The 17,271-nt window shown below is 45.6% G+C and overlaps 1 protein-coding gene across 2 annotated transcripts in view; it reads left to right on the top strand.

Moving 5' to 3' along the window:
• ITGA8 (integrin subunit alpha 8) overlaps window positions 1-17,271 on the top strand; it is a 262,641-nt gene that overhangs the window by 42,810 nt on the left and 202,560 nt on the right. For both annotated transcript variants that reach the window (XM_063921465.1, XM_063921464.1), the window contains exons 3-5: window positions 3,265-3,365; window positions 8,366-8,489; window positions 11,935-11,996. In XM_063921465.1, the coding sequence (XP_063777535.1) occupies window positions 3,265-3,365; window positions 8,366-8,489; window positions 11,935-11,996 (287 nt within the window). The remainder of the gene's footprint in view (window positions 1-3,264; window positions 3,366-8,365; window positions 8,490-11,934; window positions 11,997-17,271) is intronic.

The raw sequence follows: 17,271 nt of genomic DNA, 5'->3' as shown, positions 1-17,271 counted from the left end.
CACAACGCTGTGTGGTGCCAAGCGTGGAGCTGCTCACCCATATCAGCTGCCAGTCCCTTTTACCTTTGGTTAGGCTCAGAGTCTCACACAGCAGCTGCCTGCATTGCCAGCGCCGGTGTTGGTGGTGATTTAGGCGTTATTTGGTGGGTAGGTGCATGTGGACACGTCTGTATTGATTGCCTGACATGATTTCTCCCTTTGGAATGTGCTATGTCATACTTCCCAAATTAGGAAGGATGGTCTGTCCCATGAGTGGACACCCTATTCCCCACTGCTGGAACGTTGGGAGATACAGTATGGCCCTGCTTACCACTGGTGCATGTGAGATGTCAAATGCCCTTGTAGGAAGCATTACTAGCAAGCACTATTTGTGGCCCAGGAAATGTGGGTATCCAAGCCTTAATTAGGCTGACAGTAAATTACCACTAAAGGTCGAGTGGGTAAGGTCGGCTTGGTCAAGAAGTCGACATGTAAAAGGTTGACAGGTACGAAAGTAGACAGATTTGAATGGTCGACACTGATTTTTTTTTTTTTTGGGGGGGGGGGTGTCATTTTTTTCAACCTTTTTCATATTTTACCATCCACATGGACAATGATTAAGAATAGTAACCTTTTGCTATCCATGCAAGGGGACGTGGTACACTAATTGGGGTTCCCTGTACTCTTACAAAGAAAAAACAAAAACAAAATTGTTAACCTTTTTTGTGCCAACCATTTGTCATGTCGACCTGTCACATGTCGACCCTTTGACCATGGTGACCATTAGTGGTCGACCTAATGACTGTCAACCTAATTAGGGTGGGCCCAGTGATCCATACCCGCAAATGTGGTATGCCTGTCACGTTTGGAGCAGGACCAACATTAGGGCGTGTGTATATGTACTGGACAAGTAACAGTGGCGTACTATCATTGACTTTAGAAATAGGATGTTGTGTTATACTGTCTTGAAACTGGTGTTAGGCTTTTATTGAAGGTGTAGTGTTATAGTATTTGCAAAACATGGCCATTCAGGCTACGTAGTAAAGAACAACGGTAGGTGCATGCACAAGGTCTTAAACTGCGTTTTAACACGCAGTCGCTGCGACCCAAAAGGTGTCTGACTGCCTTCGCACCTAGGCTGCGTAGTCAGGGGGCAACCCTAATCATGCGAGCGCTTCACTGCTGAGCGAAGCGCTCGCATGTTAGCAGTGGGCAGGACCCAGTATTCGGGGCGTACTTGCCCTGTGCTGGGCCCCCCCCCCCCGCATGTCAGTGTAAAGGGTTGTAGTTGTGCAATTTTTCGCACAGCTAAAACCCATGCTGAATCAGCGCCAATGTCTGATCTGTTCTGCAAATAAGAGTCTGCTCCAGCTTCTCCCCCAATTAACTTCTACTAGTCACAGCCTGGCTCTGTTCATAGGCAAATTGCTAATCGGTAGTCTTCCGGACGTTTTGGAGGAATAGGCAAGTGTGGCAAACTGAATCCTCTTTAACCACAAACACCACTATATTGCATCTCAGACCCGTGCATTTTAGCAGAAATCTACTGTAGGTGCACCACCGCAAGCGAGTTGCATGATGTCTCCAAAGATGATTGTAAACCGTTCTACATTTGTGTTCCACTCCATGATTGAGTCCCTTTGCTTCTCACACTTCTGGTTATCATAGAAACCACCAATCAGGAACACATCTCTTTCATCAAGTATGAGTCCGGAATGCGCTGGTTAATAACTTGCAGGGATGAGAACTAATAAGTCGGAAACAGCTGCCTGCAAGGACTACAGGTCTGGCTGTATTTACATTATTAACCAGTAGTCTCTGTGTCCACAGCGGTCTGAGAGGGACTTATAAGTAACAATTTGCATGTTTCCACCCTCAATTACTTATGTGAGGATCTAATCCCTAATTTCTTGGTTTTTGGAAGCAGTATAAGTGGAGGTGGAAATAAGGTTTGCTTGTTTAGAAGGGAGGACTGTTGCTTTTAAAGTATTCAATTCTTTGCAAATTAAAGTAGAAACTATAATTCTTTACTTGACAGGGTCGTCTTTTTGAGATGTATTGTTCATTTATTCTTAGGGGTGTATTTACTAAAAAAAAACCCTTACTGTCTGTTTAGTTGTTGAGTATCCAAAGTTTCCATAATTTTTGCATTTAATATCCTAAATGCATTTTTAGGTTGTGCTGCAAAAAGACAAGGGGGGTCATTCCGAGTTGTTCGCTCGTTGCCGATTTTCGCTATGCTGCGATTTTTTTGCTAACTGCGCATGCGCATGGTACGCAGAGCGCATGCGCTAAGTTATTTAACACAAAACTTAGTAGATTTGCTGGTGTTCGAGCGACGCTTTTCAGTCGCACTGCTGATCGGTGAATGATTGACAGGAAAGGGGCGTTTCTGGGTGGTAACTGAGCATTTTCCGGGAGTGTGCTAAAAAACGCAGGCGTGTCAGGGAAAAACGCGGGAGTGTCTGAGGAAACGGGGGAGTAGCTGGCCGAACGCAGGGCGTGTTTGTGACGTCAAACCAGGAACTAAACGGTCTGAGGTGATCGCAGTCTAGGAGTAGGTCTGGAGCTACTCAGAAACTGCAAAGAATTATTTAGTAGCAGTTCTGCTAATCTTTCGTTCGCTATTCTGCTAAGCTAAGATACACTCCCAGAGGGCGGCGGCCTAGCGTGTGCAATGCTGCTAAAAGCAGCTAGCGAGCGAACAACTGGGAATGAGGGCCAATAACCCCATACAGATCAGTACGGATGGTGTTAGGGCAGCACGGATAGGGCAATGGTTAGCATTACTGCCTCACAGCACTGAGGTCATGGGTTCGATTCTCATCGTGGCCCTAACTGTGTGGAGTTTGTATATTCTCCCTGTACTTGCCTGGGGTTACTCCGGTTTTCCTCCAATAGTCCAAAAATATACTGGTAAGTTAACCCTAGTGTGTAAGTGCGTGTATGCACATGGGCAGACGAGATGGGCCAAGTGGTTCTTATCTGCCGTCCAAGTCTAGGTTTCTCTGTCTCATGGGTAAATTTACTAAGAAGTAACCGCATCTTCAGCACTGTTGGGGCGCTGGATTTGAAAGGGCAATAATATTAAAATCTAGATCAGGCATATTTTATATTTAATAATAGTTCAATTTAAATGTAGAATCCGAAACTGCTGATGATGCAGCCGCCTTGAAAAGCGCCGTTTACCAGTCTCCAGTTAACAATTTATGTCCCACTTGTGCAAATCAGCATGAAACAATGTCAGGTGGGTTAGCAGCGGCTAATTCTCTTCTTCCCGCGCAGGTAACAGACAAGCCAGACTCAATGGAACCAAGCAGATCCTTGAATTCAAGTCAAACCAATGGTTTGGAGCAACGGTCAGATCGCATAAAGAGAAAGTTGTGGTGAGCATGAAATTTACCTATATATATGGGTTCGGTATGATATACCGCCACCCGGGATGCCAAATGTCAGGATCCCGTCATCGGCATCCCGGGCGGTAGAATTTCGGCAGGGGGGCGAGTGCAACAAAGCCCCTTGCGGGCTTGGTGGCGAGCTATGCTTGCCACAGGTTCTATTCCCACTCAATGGGAGTAGTGGACATCCATAGAGGGGGAATTACCTACCTTGCTCGTATACTGGCGGTGGAATGGTGTCCTTGTCAGGAACCCGGCGGCGGTATGGTGAGAGCCGGGATCCCGACGAGCGGTATGCTAACCGCACACTGGCCCTCATTCCGAGTTGTTCGCTCGGAGATTTTCATCGCATCGCAGTGAGAATTCTCTTAGTGCGCATGCGCAATGTTCGCACTGCGACTGCGCCAAGTAACTTTACTATGAAGAAAGTAAGTTTACTCACGGCTTTTTCATCGCTCCGACGTTCGCATTGTGATTGACAGGAAATGGGTGTTACTGGGCGGATGCACGGCGTTTTAGGGGCGTGTGGCTGAAAACGCTACCGTTTCCGGGAAAAACGCAGGAGTGGCCGGGGAAACGGTGGGTGTGCCTGGGCGAACGCTGGGTGTGTTTATGACGTCAGCCAGGAACGAAAAGCACTGAACTGATCGCACAGGCAGAGTAAGTCTGAAGCTACTCAAAAACTGCTAACTCGTTTGTGATAGCAATATTGCGAATACATCGGTCGCACATTTACGAAGCTAAGATTCACTCCCAGTAGGCGGCGGCTTAGCGTGTGTAACTCTGCTACATTCGCCTTGCGAGCGAACAACTCGGAATGAGGGCCACTATATTATATATATATATATATATAGATATATATATAGATATATATATAGATATATATATGTTTGTATCTGATGTCAGAATATGCCAGCATGTATTTACTGTATTCGTATTAGGAATAGGAGGCAGAGGTCAGTCCAGTAGTCTGATAAATACATATTAAAAACCTGTATGGGCTATAAATCTAATTTGATGTTGATATTACCATATAAAAACTTGATTGAAATGTCTGTCACAGGTTCTTTTGATTGAGGGGCTCAGTGGAATAGAGGCACATGCCACATCTACATGTATTTTTTATTTTTTGCTGCCATCAAGGAGCTTCTGCCATGTAGCGTCTACTCTACTAACGTCTTACATGTTGGCTTGTGCCTCTTTCTCACCAGCAGCAAAATACAAATCCCTGGTATTATATTTCATGATATTATTATAAAGTCATTGCGTGGCATGTGCCTCTTTTCCGCTGAGCTCCTCAATTATATATACACTATATGGGTAAAAGTATTTAGCCACAACTGTAAATTATATTGAATTCAGGTGTTTCAATCAGACCCGTTGCCGCAGGTGTATATATAAAGTACTTAGACATGCAGTCTCCATTTGCAAACATTTCTGATACAAAATGGGTTGTTCTGAAGAGCTCAGTGACGAGTGTGGTACTGTGATAAGATGCCACCTTTGCAATAAGACAGTTCGTGAAATTTCATCCCTGCTGGATATTCCACGGTCAACTGTAAGTGATATTATTAGAAAGTGGCAGCATTTAGGAACAACAGCAACTCAGCCACGAAGCAGAGGACCATGTAAAATCACAGAGCGAGGTCAATGACTGCTAAGGCACATGAAGCGTAAAAGTCGCCAGTGCTCTGCTGATTCCATAGCTGAAGAGTTCCGAACTTCCACTGGCATTAATGTAAGCACAAAAATTATGTGGCAGGAGATTAATGGAATGGGTTTCCATGGCCGAGCAGCTGCATGCAAGCCTCATATCACCAAGTCCAATGCCAAGCGTGGGATGGAGGGGTGTAAAGCACACAGACACTGGACTGTGGAGCAGTGGAAACATGTTCTGTGGAGTGACAAATCACGCTTCTCTGTTTGACAGTAAGATGGGAGAGTCTGTGTTTGGCAGATGCCCTAAGAACGTTACCTGCCTGACTGCATTGTGCCAAATGTATAGTTTGTGGAGGAGGGATAATGGTATGGGGCTGTTTTTCAGGGTTTGGGCTAGGCCCCTTATCTCTAGAGAAGGGAAATCTTAATGCTTCAGCATAAATACATTTTGGACAATGCTATGCTTCCAACTTTGTGGCAACAGTTTGCTGAAGGCCATTTCCTATTCCAACATATCTGCGCCCCAGTGCACAAAGCAAGGACTATAAAGACACGGTTTCATGAGTTCGGTGTGGAAGAACTTAACTGGCCCGCACAGAGCACTGACCTCAACCCCATTGAGCACCATTGGGATGAACTGGTAAGGAGATTGCGAGCCAGGCCTTCTCGTCCAACATCAGGGCCTGACCTCATAAATGCTCTGTAGAATGAATGAGCACAAATTCCCACAGAAACACTCAAAAATCTTGTGGAAAGCCTTCCAAGATGAGTGGAAGCTGTTATAGCTGCAAAAGGGGGACCAGCTCCATATTAAAGTATATGTCATTACAGTCCCTGTTGGTGTAATGGTCAGGCGTCCGAATACATTTGTCCATATAGTGTATATTTATAAAATGGTGTGCTATAATGGTAGAAAGCCCACTAACATGATTGGACACATTAGATCACATGATTGTGCATTATTTCCCAATCATCGCACACCTCCTAGTGTAACCACACGCCTTAACTACTTCCAACGGTCTCCAATACCTCATCACAAAGCCACAGCAGTATCACTCCACAAAATAATTACAATTAGTCAGCCTGTTCTGAACTATTTTTTCCTCCTACACTATCTCTCTTTTCATACATTTTGTAGAGGCAAAACATTTATTAACATGTGATGTGATTAGGCATGGTAATGAGAATGGAAAGTATTGTCATGTTCACTGTCCGTGATTCTACGTACAGTACCTAGGCATGTGATAGTGCATTGTCTGTAAATTACCCATCTGCAAGATTCTCACAATTGTTTGCATTTACTATGTACAGCATAAAGACTATGGATATAAAGGAAACTGCATTAAGTTAGAAGAGAATATATTGTATAAATGGAATGGTAAAATGATGGAATATTTGTACATACTGTACCAAAGAATAATATTTAGTCAAATGAAACACATTGGTCAGATGTATTAAGCCGGGAGAAGTGATACAGCAGTGATAAATGGAAGGTGATAATAACGCACCGGCCAATCAGCTCCTAACTGTCATTTTTAAAACCCGTAATGATTGGCTGGTGTGTTATCACCTTCCATCACTTCTCCAGGCTTAATACATCTGCCCCAATACATATTAAAGTTCTCAGTATGTGTTATTAATACGCATTTGGCCATGATAATTGCAGAACAGAATTACAAGGTTTTCCAGCAAATCAGTAGTGGCAGCTGGAGGATTTGGCTAGCGGTGCAGCAGATTTGTGGCAAGAGCAGAAGACCAGTCTTGCCGTGGCAGTGGCACTCAGAATGAATTGTAGAGGGGATAGGGGATGCAGTCAGCATGTGTCGACAGTTGCAATGGCAACATTCAAATGTCAACAGTACAGGGTGAACAGTTATGATGCCAACGTGGTTAAAAGGTTGACAGCTAACATGTCGGCATCTGCAAAATTACAACATGTGTACAATGTTGACAAGTTCAATGAAGTCATTTTGTAAAATGCCGACATCAGGTTTAGGGTTAGGATAAGGTTAGGGGTAAGGATGCAAAACTCCAAACGCAACCGCCGGAACATTAGTTGCAACTGCAGGGTTCAGGTACTTACCACCTTAACAACCACTGCCATCTGTCAATATTGTTAGCATGTAAACATTTTATCAGTGTCGACGTGCTCAATATCTACATGGTCAATGTAGACAGTCAACAAAATATACTGAACACTAGGGATAGATGTCTGGGAAGAAGAGCACATAGGAGAAGGTTGCAATAGTACATACAGTACTGTAGATGAGAGCAGATTAAACTGGGTTCTAGTCTACAGAGTGAGAAAACAATTGCTTTTTGGCAATGTTTGGAGAAGGATGCAACATGGCAGTGCCTGGCAATAGGTGTAGGGAGGGTAGTGGGCATGGGGGACTGGTGAGAATGTGTTATTTATTTATTTAGTGTTTGCCAGTTATTTATATAGCGCAAACATATTCCGCAGCACTTTACAGAGAATACTTGGCCATTCACATCAGTCCCTGCCCCAGTGGAGCTTACAATCTATATACCCTACCACATGTACACACACACATTCACATTAGGGTTAATTTTGTAGGGAGCCAATTAACCTACCAGTATATTTTTGAATTGTTGGCGGAAACCGGAGTACCCGAAGGAAAACCACGTGAGTACGGGGAGAATATACACACTCCACACAGTTAGAGCAATGGTGGGAATCGAACCCATGACCTCAGTGCTGTGAGGCAGTAATGCTCACCATCACACCATCCGTTATGTATAATACTGTATGCCATCAACAGTGAGATAGCTATAGAGTGGTGGGGGGATGCTGTCAGGGTATCAAAGTTACATTTTGGTGTCATATGCACTAGATAGAACTGATTAAATGTTTTGAAATGTAGAACCAGGAGAGAACAGCACTGCTTTAGGACAGGAGAGATGAGCGCTTGCTTGTAGATGGAAGGGAAAGTGATGAGGGACAGTTTGAAAACTTGAAGAGAGAGCTAAGCAGGAAAGAGGGCTAGCGGGAGGAGGCGGCAGTAGTCATGGGGAAAGGATGAGGGAGAGGAGGAAGAGAGAAGAGTGAAGAGCTCATTCTCAGGGATGGTGGTTACCAGAGAGGAGGAGAAGGTGGCTGTGTAGTGTAGTTCTCAATTACTTGCACAACTGGTTGTAAAACCAACACATAATAATGAGCCGCGACTCACACCTTACTGATTACACTGATATCTTAGTAACTACCGACTGGCACTAACATGTATGAACAAAATGTTTGTTAAAATAGAATGATTAATATAAGTATGGTATTGGAGCCTTACATTACAGCTTTGTTTCTGTTGGGATAGGCTTGTGCACCTTTATATCACTGGAGAAGTGTGAAAGAGATAAGTGAGAGGGATCCTGTTGGGACTTGCTATGTCGCTGTTCAGAATTTCAGCACTTACGCGGAATACTCTCCCTGCCGCAACAGTAAGTTGATCTTTAACGTATTCTTATTAACAGGACAATGATTACTAAGTCTATATGGGAATTGTGTCATGTACCATGTAATCTGATCACATAAATGACCCTTAGGCGGACTTCATGCTGTTGGTTATGTTTAGGATTTACCAGTTCACTTTCCCTATAGTAGGTGTTCAGCTGCTTCTGCACTTTTGGCAAAAAACATGGTAGATTTATGGTAAGCCATCACACCAATGGTGGAACAGTCCAGTAAAGCCGCCAATGCTTGTGGCCAAGAGAGAAATGGTTCAACCAAAGCTTGATTAGCCTGATAGTCCCACTCGTATATGCCACACTAAAATGTTCGTCATGCCTGATAATTGTACAGGGTAAATCTTTTGGATCATTTTCGGGCATGCGTAAAGACATGGCCAGCAAATAATTACTGTTGGCTTATGTGTTTGGTCAGCTCACAGGACCCCTTATGGGGCTTCATCTTGGATAGTTGAACCTGTTGTATTTGTTCTCCCATGGGTGGCCAAACTGGAAAATATATTGTACGACTCAGTACTCTGCAATATCGACAGGGTCAGACCGCTTTAAAATGCTTTTCTTCCACTTTAAAAATCAATTGTACTAAATGTACCCTTCTGTTTCTGTACCCTTCTAAATGTTGGAAGTTTCAGGAGATGAGCTCTCACCAAGGGACTGTTATTAATTGGTAAAATTCATTTGGAAAGTGGAAATCCCATGTAAGGCTGAATTTAAAAAGACCATTCACTAGCATGCATTTGGAGTTTATATGTCTGAGCAATGGGGGTCATTCCAAGTTGATCGCTTGCTGACGTTTTTCGCAGCATAGCGATCAGGCTAAAAACCAGCAGTTCTGCGCATGCGTATGGGCCGCAGGGCGCACGCGCCAAGTAATTTCACACAAAACTAAGCAATTTTACACAGGGGCGAGCAACGCTTTTCAGTTGCTCTGCTGATTGGTGAGTGATTAACAGGAAGTGGGTGTTTCTGGGTGGAAACTGACCGTTTTCCGGGAGTGTGCTAAAAAACGCAGGCGTGTCAGGCTAAAACGCAGGGGTGTCTGGGGAAACGGGGGAGTGGCTGGCCGAACGCAGGGCGTGTTTGTGACATCAAAGCAGGAACTAAACGGACTGAGGTAATCGCAATCTAGGAGTAGGTCTGGAGCTACTCAGAAACTGCAGGAAAAGATTTTCGAGCAGTTCTGCTAATCTTTCGTTCGCTATTCTGCTAAGATAAGTGTGCAATGCTGCTAAAAGCAGCTAGCGAGCGATCAACTCGGAATGAGGGACAATATTTGTATGTTTCCGAAAACAATGCACATTGGCCTATTGATTTTGATGAAAGGCAGAGGCAGAAAAAGGATCTATTTATGTAGCTCCCACACCAATGGAAACTTTGTATTGCTGCTTCACAGAGCCTCCATTGCTAGGTGAAGTCAGGTAACACCATCTCAAGCAGTTTATGGGGATGTGCTAAACTGCGGACATAGGGGGTCATTCTGAGTTGATCGTAGCTGTGCTAAATTTAGCACAGCTACGATCATTCACACTGACATGCGGGGGGACACCCAGCACAGAGCTAGTCCGCCCCGCATGTTAGTGCCAGCCCCCCCTCCCCCCGCAGAAGTGCAAAGGCATCACACAGCGGCGATGCCTTTGCACTTCAAGTGTAGATTCCTACTCGTCGCTCCCCGGCCCGCAGCGGCTGTGTGTGATGTCACACAGCCGACGCGGCCCGCCCCCCCCCCAACGGTACGGCCACGCCTGCTTTGGCCGGACCACGCCCCCTAAACGGCGCAGTTCCGACCCGATTGCTGCGCTGTGTGAAACTGCAGTGAGCGATCGGGTCAAAATGACCCCCATAGGGCCTAATTCAGACCTGTGCACAAGCAGGCGTTTTTTTTGCACTGCTGCGATCAGGTAGTCGCCGCCTACAGGGGGAGGGGGTAGTCGCTGTGCAGGAGTGCGTTCGCTTCTGCAAAGAGCTGCACAAACAAAAGTTTGTGCAGTCTCTGCACAGCTTAGGACTTACTCTTCCACTGTGATGATCCGGCTTGGAGCTAACGTCAGGAACCCTCCCTTCAAACGGCTGGACACGCCTGCGTTTTCACGGACACTCCCTGGAAACGGTCAGTTGACTCCCATAAACGGCTTCTTCCTGTCAATCTTCTTGCAATTGCCGGTGCGATCGCTTTCTTTGTACATCCCGTCGCAGTCTGGCGCTCCCCGTCGCTGGAGGGGCATACACATGTGCAGTTCAGACCCGATCGCTGCTGTGCGAAAACGCACAGCAGCGATCGGTCTGAATGACCCCCATAGGGCCTAATTCAGACCTGATTGCAGCAGCAAAATGGTTCTGTAATGGGCAAAACCATGTGCAGTGCAGATGGGGCAGATCTAACGTGCAGAGAAATTTAGATTTGAGTGGGTTATTTTGTTTCTGTGCAGGGTAAATACTGGCTGCTTTATTTTTACACTGCAATTTAGATTTCAGTTTGAACACACCCCACCCAAATCTAACTCTCTCTGTTATATCTGCCTCCCCTGCAGTGCACATGGTTTTGCCCATTACAGAACAATGTTGCTGCTGCGATCAGGTCTGAATTAGGCCCGTACAGGGACTGCAAGAGAAATCAGGGAATGGTCTGTGGCATCTCTGTTACTAGATAGGAGGATGCGGTTATCACATCTTCATAAATAGAAGTCTACATCTTACACAACTGAACGCAGGTTAGATGTCTATAATACCCCTTTCACACCGCACAAATAACCCGGTATCGACCCGGCATTTTGCCGGGTCGACACAGGTCGACGTGCTGTGTGAAGGCGTCATAGTCGAAATCCATGGTCGCCTGACCCGGTAATTCAACCCGGGAATAAAGCATTGTTATTCCCGGGTTTAAAACCGGGTCAGTGGCAGCGTAAATGGGCTCCCGGGTTGATGCGACCTGGGACCCGTTCACTACAACAGGGAGAGGCGGCGCGGAGATGATCTCATCTCCCAGCTCCGCCTCCGCCACCGCTGTCGGCTTTGCCCCTCGCCACTGTGGCTACCCACCTGGCATATTGACGGGTCGGGAAGCCAGCAGTAGCGTCCAATGCCGCATCCCACCCGGGAAGGACCCGTTTCCAATTCCCGGGTGGGATCCGGCATTGGCAATGTGAAAGGGGTATTAGTAGGAAAAGGGAGATAAACAATAGCTGCCTTTGACTTTATCATTGAATTCAATTCATTAGTTTTATTTTAGATAGTGGTTCCTGATGAAAGTCATAGTGGATGTTCTGATGCTTGAAGTAAAGTGATTCGTTATAAGGCAAAACTTGAATTACTGAATTGATGCTTTTTGACCAAAATGTTTTTATTTTTCAGTTTTTTTTTGTACTTAATAATATTGAACTTATTGTTCACATGGATCTAAAATTGTCTATTTTATTGCCAGAAAATGCAGACCCTGCCGGACAAGGTTACTGTCAAGCAGGCTTCAGTTTGGACTTTTATAAGGTACGATTGATTTGATGAATAAAGTACATTGAAAGACATAACTCACAAAGGGGGAGATGTATCAAATCTTGCAGAGAGATTGTTAAACGATATGTTCTTATCACCCTAGCTTGGGCGAAGGTGTGTATAGCAAGGGTTTGGATGGACCCTCGAGGTCCTGTCTTTAAGACTGGGTTACTTTGGTAAATAAAACAGTTGCCCATGAGAAAGTATATATACAGATGTGTCCTCTTACATCTTTGCTCCGTGCGCAACAAGTTGCGTTACAAATAACGCATGAGTGCCATGTGGCTCGGTAGCGCCAAGCGCCTTTTTTGCATTTTTACCGCAAAAGTGCGTCTATAGACACACGAGCAGCTTCTGCTGCGTAAAATGATATGCAGCATGCCTTTATTCTGTGTGTGACTGTAACTGTATTTGCATACAAAATTCTATGCTGCAGAGTTTTCATGGAAAACACTGTAACGTGGCATATCGGATACAGATAGTGCCGCAACTACACAAAGGATATAGGCATGCTGCATATCATTTTAATCAGCAGAAGCTGATTGTGCGTCCTGTTACATTACTTTACACATAAGACGCATTTTCGCAGAAAAAATGCAAAAAAGACGCTCTGTGCTACCGAGTCCCACCACGACATGGCGCGACTTAAAGGGCTGCAGCAGAGATGTAAGAGGACACGTCTGTACCAGTCGGAATACTGTTTACAATTGAGCACATCTGGACTCCTTGGTTGGACTCCCCATTTCACCCACTATCTAAAATGGATCAGTAATTTATTTATGTTTATGGTTTTTTTGTCGTTCTTTCTTTCTTGTCTTTTTTTTTGTCATATCTAAATAAACTTTAATAAACATACCATATTAATAAAAAATCTTGCAGAGAGAAAATGAAGAGAGATAGAGTTCCAACTAACCAGCATCTGTCATTTTTCTATCACAGACTATAAAATGACAGAAGCTGATTGGTTGGTACTTTATCTCTCTCCACTTTATCTCTTTTCAAGATTTATTAAATCTCACCCAAAATTTACATAGGACACTATTAAAAACTGTTCCACATGTAACTGTGAAAGAAAGCGACTGTGGATCTTTGCCTGATTGGTTGGTTTAGGCAGATCATACTTTTCTACAAGGATACCTGAAAATAACTGGGTCTTTGCAAGATCCATCAACTAGCATTAGCTCTTGCCTGTATTAGGGGCCCCACACAGAATGCCTGAGCTAAGGTGTTTTCATGTGGTGTTCCACATATCACTTTTATAACTGGAAACTGCACAGCTTGGGCTTTAAGCCTGTGCTGCATTTATCTATGTTTGGACGGGAGAGGTAGATTCTCTGCTGCCACAGACGTACAGTATGTTACCCGTGTCTCTCTGGTGCTACATTACATAGACTGTAAAACTGAAGTACTGCTAGGAGGAAGAGCCGAGACTGTCCACCGTGTCCGCAGTCTGCCTGAAGTCCCTGAAGACAAATTCTCTGGAAATATAATTATAGCTGACAACTAATCTGTGTAACATCCTCCTGGATCGCAGACTGTAGTTACAGACACAGATCTGGTCAGTAAAACTAGCAGCATCACGGTATTCTTACATAATCATGGGCTTTGTTGGTGGCCATTGACCATTTAAAAATAAAATAAAATCCCTAGTCCTACTTCCTACTTCAGTTATATTTGCTGTGTATGTGATGAGGGGCTGAGGCAGGGTTGAACGGACAACCATTTGCAGAGCATATCATGGGTGAATATACACTAGGCATGTTCTGTTAATTGGCCCATGCAAGTATCATTTCATTTGCATCTGCACTTATGAATGAAGAGGAGGAGCTGTGGTATTATGGGGCATCTCACATAGGCATAGTTCATCGAGGGTGTGTTCAAACAAGTCCCGTACATAGCCAGGGACGTGCAGTCAGGGGAGGCAGTGCCTCACCTGTCATATTCTGATCTGATTATTAGAATAATACAAAAAAGATATCTATAACACAGATTCTGTATTATAGATGACTCCTTTGTATTATTCTACTCATTTTTCAGTTAAAATCCTAGCCATACAGAGATGGGAGGCAGCGAGAGCGCTGCCTCCCACTGACAATTATAAACGGCATGAAGCGGGGGGCGGGGCCACGGCAGTGATCAGGAAATGCCCATTGAAAAAAACGAGGGATTGAGGCACCTGCTACATGTGCCTCAATGACAGGGTTGTGCCTTGAGCCCAAATCAAGGCATGCCCCTCTCATCTCCCCAATCTGCTATGCTCCCCTCCCCTGACGACCACCTCTCGCTTTCTCCGGCGATGCTCACTGCTCCCCGCTGCAGAGACAGTGCCCAGCCGGATGAGCAGGTCACACGGCGACAAGGGAGCACCACCAAGGCAGGAGGCAGCGTTCAGACTGGGGCTACCGAGCAGGAGACGGGCTCCTCCAGGTCACCATGGAGCGCGGTGGTCATGGCTGTCTGACATCAGGAGCTTACCCCGGGACTTTCTCTGAGTGGAGGTGCCAGTGCGACCATTGTCCCAGCCAGCGGCACAGCGGCTGCAGTACGGAATCTCTCCTGATGCTGTCTATCCCTAGGTACACTAGAAAACAAATTCTATGATGCTGTGACTCCATTGCAGATTTCTTTCTATATGTAAAACATTTGTTATGTTGCCATAGCTTATACAATAGCAAAGTACAGACTTGCTGTATTTCTAAAATTAGATCCAGAAAAAAACAATTACAGGACTGATTTTCATGGGGATATCTGTGTTGGGCATAAACATTTCTGCTGTGTGTCAGGAATGTCTGTTGACCTAATAGACATTTACACATCTAAAGCAAAGTTAAAAGCATTTAACAGACTTTTTTTGAACTTAAATAATGTAGCAAACATCAATGTGATGAATTCCTTTGGCACTAGGACAGAGTGGTCATTACTGTATCACACTGAATGCCAGGGTTAACTCTACTTACATGTACATATTAGTAACAACAGAGTACATGTCATTTGAATGAATGCTCAAGTTAGATTTGTATGTTCTCCAGTTCAGTCATTTAAAAATGCATTGGGACAGATCTGCTGTCTGACCTCCCTGATTGGATGCATGAAAAAGGAGGCCTGGGTACGCTGGTTTCCTAATGTCTCCCACTGGTGCAGCTCCTCTCGGACCATGATGCTGCCTCTAACAACACTAGATAGGTCAGATGAGACCTGTCTGCTGCTGCTTTATTATTCCTGTATCTATATCCCCCCCCCCCCCTTTCATTCTGATCTGTCTCTACCACACAAAGCATGCCCTCTCTCTCCAACTGCCCCTCTCCCTGTGTGAGTGCTGCACCCTCATTAACCTAACTCTGACACTCTCCCTGTGTGAGTGCTGCACCCTCATTAACCTAACTCTGACACTCTCTATTACCCCACAGCTCCCTCATATTTCTCTACTTACCCCCCTTTTTTGTCTCTCTTCTTGTGTGACTGTCCTGTCATTGCCCTAACTCTAACACCCCCTATTACCCCCCCCCCCCCGAGTCTCTGCCCCTGTTCCTCTCACTGTGTGTGACTGCACTCTTTATTTTCCGGTCTCTGACACTCTCTATTACACACATCCACATCCCCCTTCAGACTCTCCACCTGCCCCTGTCTCTGCCCCTCTCCCTTTGTGTCTGCTCTGTCATTGTACTGTTTTTGAGACCCTCTATTGCCTCATCCAGTTGCCTCTCTCTGCCCCTATTCCTCTCCCTGTGTGACTGTACTCTCATTGTCTTGTTTCATAAGGTGGGTACACACTGGCCGATATATTGGCCGTTCTCTTGAACGGCCGATATATTGTGGGTCCGTCGGCCAGTGTGTACGGGCGATACATCTGTGAACTCCGTCGTTCACAGACGTATCGCGTCGGCCCCGCAGCACAGCCGACGGCCAATATATCTACTGATATATTGGCGCGTCGCTGTGTATGTACACGCCCGCCCAGTTCATGACGTCAGTCCCCGACGGATCGGGCAATGTGTATGCTCAACACACTGCTGTCCATAGATATATCTGCCGATCAATTGATCGGCAGATATATCTACCAGTGTGTACCCACCTTAACACTATCCCCCAGCCACTCCCTCTCTCTTTGTCTCTCTCTGTCTTCGCTCATTGCATCATTGCCCCACTCACACTGGCCAGTGCCTCCCCAGCCATTGACCTCACCGCACGTCACTGGTGCATACACCTGTGGCAAGATCTGAAACAATGGTGGTCATTCCGAGTTGTTCGCTCGTTGCCGATTTTCGCTATGCTGCGATGTGTTGCTAAATGCGCATGGTACGCAGGGCGCATGCGCTAAGTTATTTAACACAAAACTTAGTAGATTTGCTGGTGTTCGTGCGGCGCTTTTCAGTCGCACTGCTGATCGGTGAATGATTGACAGGAAAGGGGCGTTTCTGGATGGTAACTGAGCGTTTTCCGGGAGTGTGCTAAAAAACGCAGGCGTGTCAGGGAAAAAACGCGGGAGTGTCTGGAGAAACGGGGGAGTGGCTGGCCGAACGCAGGGCGTGTTTGTGATGTCAAACCAGGAACTAAACGGACTGAGCTGATCGCAGTCTAGGAGTAGGTCTGGAGCTACTCAGAAACTGCAAGGAAATATTTAGTAGCAGTTCTGCTAACCTTTCGTTCGCTATTCTGCTAAGCTAAGATACACTCCCAGAGGGCGGCGGCCTAGCGTGTGCAATGCTGCTAAAAGCAGCTAGCGAGCGAACAACTCAGAATGACCACCATTGAAACATACAGCACCCAGGCTGAATGCTTAGCATCATTGAGAGCTCAGTTATAACAATGGGACAATGTCCGTATATAGGTTGTCATTGAGCTACTGAATTATCAGTCATCCTGGACGACATCTGTGCATTCCCATTAATTCATTGGGCTCATCAAGATTTATGGTCCCATATGTGCTTTGGTTTGTGCGCAGTAAATCCGGTAATACTGCAGTGCAAATAACCTTAATTAAGTTCTAAACTGATCTGTCTAACTGGATTCAGTATGAAATTCCGACTGTTGGGATCCCGGCGGTCAATATACCGACGTTGGAATTCCAACAGTAGAAACCCGACCTCGAGCGCAGTGTGTCCCCTCTCGTGGGCTCGCTGCGCTCACCACACTTCAGGCTCAGTGGCGAGCTTTGCTCACCGGACTATTATATTCCCTCTCGGGTGGTGGCGTGGACCAGCACCCTAGAGGGAATACTGGGCAGCTGTTGGGATTTCGACCGCCATCATTTTCCCTGCTGTCAGGATTC

The sequence above is a fragment of the Pseudophryne corroboree genome, chromosome 5 (genome assembly GCF_028390025.1).
Source record: "Pseudophryne corroboree isolate aPseCor3 chromosome 5, aPseCor3.hap2, whole genome shotgun sequence".
Taxonomy (NCBI): Eukaryota; Metazoa; Chordata; class Amphibia; order Anura; family Myobatrachidae; genus Pseudophryne; species Pseudophryne corroboree.
The sequence above is the reverse complement of the archived record's forward strand: the minus strand, read 5'-3'. Positions and strand labels throughout refer to the sequence as shown.